The sequence below is a fragment of the Electrona antarctica genome (genome assembly GCF_951216825.1).
Source record: "Electrona antarctica genome assembly, chromosome: 24".
NCBI lineage: Eukaryota > Metazoa > Chordata > Actinopteri > Myctophiformes > Myctophidae > Electrona > Electrona antarctica.
This window is the reverse complement of record NC_136803.1, coordinates 32,125,431-32,129,647: the sequence shown is the minus strand read 5'-3', so window position 1 is coordinate 32,129,647 and position 4,217 is coordinate 32,125,431. Positions and strand designations below refer to the sequence as shown.

At 46.5% G+C, this 4,217-nt stretch overlaps 1 protein-coding gene across 1 annotated transcript; it reads left to right on the top strand.

The window, feature by feature from the left end:
* Positions 1–917: 917 nt before the first annotated feature.
* On the top strand, positions 918–1,817 carry LOC306917626 (kelch domain-containing protein 3-like; the record flags this gene model as incomplete). Its single annotated transcript, XM_079495923.1, has 1 exon — positions 918–1,817. One exon carries the CDS (start codon positions 918–920, stop codon positions 1,815–1,817), a length of 900 nt encoding a protein of 299 aa, XP_079352049.1.
* Positions 1,818–4,217: the final 2,400 nt, after the last annotated feature.

Sequence of the window (4,217 nt, the reverse complement as noted above, 5' to 3'; positions counted from 1 at the left end):
GACACACAGAATCTGCGTTAAAGAGTTGTGAGCTTGCAGATCTGCTATTTAAAAAAAACGTTATTTTTGAAACTTTTCTTTTTGTCACACTCATACATCACCACATTACGGCCAATCACAATTGGCGTACTCACTTTTTTGTCCTCACTTTTTATCCTCAATACATACATACACTGTTCAGCCAATCAAATCATCTCTATGGGGTGCTCAGCCAATCAAATCATCTCTATGGGGTGCTCAGCCAATCAAATCATCGCTATGGGGTGCTCAGCCAATCAAATCATCGCTATATCGGGTACACACAAACACACAAAGCTGGGCATAGGAGGGGCTGGCACCGCTCAAAAACACACAGACACACACACACACACACACACACACACACACACACACACACACACACACACACACACACACACACACACACACACACACACACACACACACACACACACACACACACACACGCGCGTGAAGTCATTTTGCATTGCATGTGACAACATCATCAACCAACACCGTCACAATGTCATCACTACCATGGCCTTTAAAATAAATCACTAAATACACTAAAATGCACAGCCCGGTCTGGTCTTGGTTTTTGCCTCGTCAACGGGCATCTACTACCTTCTCCGGCCAACAAAGCAGCGTCTTTTTACATATTTCACGGAGAGGACTTCACATTCACTGTAATCATCTCTATTGCTGGCGTGATAAAGTTTGCCCGCTGCGTTGCGGAATAAAACTTAATAAAAGCGTCTTAAAGTGAGTTGCTTCTTTCTACGGTGTGAGAAATGTCCCGCTGGGTGGTACATCTGCGAGGAGAACGAAGACCATGTTGCGTTGCTGTCGCAGTGGGGCACAACGTGTACTCCTTTGATACGTCTGGCGACATCAGCCTACTAACTAACACCCATACTATGACGATCAATGTCTTCAACATGGTGTCGTTGCGCTGGAAGACGTTGCCCGCAACTAGAGAAGGACAATGTCCCCTCCAGGGCGCCTACACAGCTGTTCTGATAGGAGATGTCATCTACATATTTGGGGGATTCAAGTATACATTCAACCCACACGGGTGGAATGGAGAAATCTGCAATGATCTTTATGCATTTGATGTCGACACCAACAGATGGTCCAGGCCCAAGGTTTCTGGGACAGCTCCAGAGAAGAGCCAAAGGCACGTGGCTTGTGTCTTGGGGAACGCCATGTATATCTGGGGCGGCTATACGCGTAATTACATCTACAAGTTGGACACCGCCACAATGGTCTGGACTTTCATTGACACCAGACGTACCCCCGAACTTTCTTCATATACCGTTAACTCTGCCACCATTATTGGGACAAAGATGTTTGTGTGTTACCGCTACGAGAAGAACATCAGGGTGTTTGACACAGAGACCAACGTCTGGCTGAGCACTCCTTCCGCACAGCTTCCTTCAGAAGGACGTTGTGGGTGTCATTCCTCCTTTGCCTACAATGGAGAGCTGTACATATTTACCCTGAGTCTGGACGGGAACGTCAATGATTTGTGGAAATTCAATCCAGAGACCTTCTCCTGGAGAAAGGTTGCCGCCAAGGGGAAAGGCCCGCGTCTGATGTATGCAATGTGCTGTTGCACAGTGGGAGATCGTATCGTCCTCTTCGGGGAACAGGACAGACTGACCGACGTGTACATCTTGGACATGAGGCCTTCATTGAAGGAACTGTGCAAACTAGCGGTTATTCAGCACGGTCTGGATCAAGCGGAACTCCCACACGACATCAGGTGGGAACTGGCGGCCATGACCAACAGCAACAGAACATGTAAAAGCCCATAAAAGCCCAGGCTCCTTCCGCCTTGTTCCACCTTACTCCACCTTCTGCTTGTTTATGTTGTTTACTAAAAATCACACCCGTGTGAAGTGAGGGGCACTCTAACCATCGTACATCATCATCAAGAATGGTGGTCCCTTATAGGAGGGTATGCCAAGGGGCCAGTGAGGCGCTCCAACGTTGAAGCACTGGGCCCTAGTGGTAAGAGGAAGGACTGCAGGCGGACCCGTGCTTTAACACGTAGGACCATCACTCCCTACGTCACCCATACGTCACCACTTCCGGCAGTCTTCCGGGTGCTTCAAAACGCCACTGAGCAACTTCATCGAAATGAATAGCTTGGGGGCGGGGCTAGTGCTCCAGTTCGGTCTCTAGCCTTTATATACTCTATGGGGTATGCGCATGACATCATCGTACCTGGAAGTTATGCGGGAACGCCCACTGAGTGGGAAAAAACTACTTTCTGGCCTTGACAGCCCATTCATCCAAACAGAAAAGTCCTGTCTGATTGCATTAAACAATGTTAAACTCACCAACATTGCAGCTGTACGAAAAGCTTGAATTATCCTCTTTCTATCTGCAAAGTTTTTGTTTCATGAAAATCCACCATAGAAACGTTATCAGCTACTTTCTGTCAGGAAATGCCCTGCATTTGATTATTCTTCTAAGTTTGGAAGTGCTTGTTTTCAATAACACAACATTTTGCTGCCTCCTGCATTATGTGACATTTAGAAACAGGTGGTACGCAGGACGGTTGAGTGATTTCCAACAAGCGCTTCCAAACTCCAACACTCCATTCTGCTCAATGTTTTGCCACTCAGTCTAGATGAGGGGGGCGTGTCCTGATGGGAAAATCATGCATGTGCATACTCTCTATTGGCCAAGGGTTCCCACCAACATACATTTGCTCAGACATATGACATATGATGTAAATTCCCCATGCATTGTCAATGGCATTAATGTTTGTTTCAGACAACACAAACATTAAACACTATAGCTGTTTATAGGAAAACGAAAATTTGAAAGAATATCCAGTTTTGTGGAGAAACAAACAAACAAAACAAACAAACAAACACCTTCTGCCCAGAAACTATACTACGATGACACTTCATGATGATCAATTTGTTAAAAAAAATATACTAAGCATCCCCATAGCTATGCCACTGACAACACTCAACACCTGGAAAATTATCTGTCACCCTAAATTTGCCACGACGACAGGCTCACGACGACAGGCTCACAACACGTTAGCTTGTAGAACACCACATTTTCCCATTCTTTAAACAAAATGTGGGATCAATACATTTTGATTTGGCCTATATAATGACCAGAAATAGGAACAGCAGGTTGAAGTTTGTCTGCCCTGGAAACGTGTGGTTACAGAGTCATGGAGCCTGCGTGCGTGCGTGCGTGCGTGCGTGCCTTAGAGTATATATTAATAGAGTCGTCACCGGATTTCTCCTCCCATCCACTTGCATTAAGTTGCTCAAAAGCGCATGAGGCGATTTCACTCCTCCTTCCGGGTAGGAACAGAGTGCATTCTGGGATGGATTGGGCCAAATTGTGAACGCGCTGTGCCGTTGACTATAATTGCGCCGTTTGCGTATGAAACATAGCGTTCACGTGTCATTGCCCCAATAACATGAACGTGCGCAACGATAGTCAACAGCGCTGGCTCGAGCTGCAATACCAAATTCGGCCACTATGTCCATTTCGCCTCAGGGTTTCCTCTTGGTGACGTCTCTATTATATGTATACTCTAAGGTGCGGACGTTCCTAAATTAACGCCCTACTTCGTTTGTGCTACAGCGTCACACAAAAGCATCAAAACTAACAGAGCCGCAAACTCGAATGGAGCTTGTGGTCGATCTGCTACTTCTTTTCAGTTTTTTGAATTTGAATCCTGAGAAGTAACAGTTTTTGGACATGTGAGGTTTCCAGTACCCGACATAGAGACGAAATGCGCCAAACCCTGTTACGGAGCCTCCATTGATCCGCCCCCATTTTCCCCGAAGTCTCCTGAACTTGAACACAGCATTTTGTGTTGAACAAATTTGTTTAGAGACCCATGTCGTATACACCGCATCTCCACTAGCTAAAGAGTGCTGGGTTGCAGATCTACAAACGCAGCGCGACGCGTTGAGAGCTAGTAGATCTGCTATTGTCGTCCAAAGGTGCCCTCTTTACATGGGTATTCAGCCCCTGCCCCTCTAACGCTCTCTACACGTCCCTGGCTCCTCCACTCGCATTTACAGCACAATGCTCGCATGTAAGCCTGTCTTATATTCACAGTATACTTCTCGTAGGTACAGTAAGCCCGTCTTATTGGACTCTAAAGCTGTGCAAATAGTGCTCAGACATTGTAGACGGATGGGACAATGCCAAGCGTGCATGCGGAGGACTTC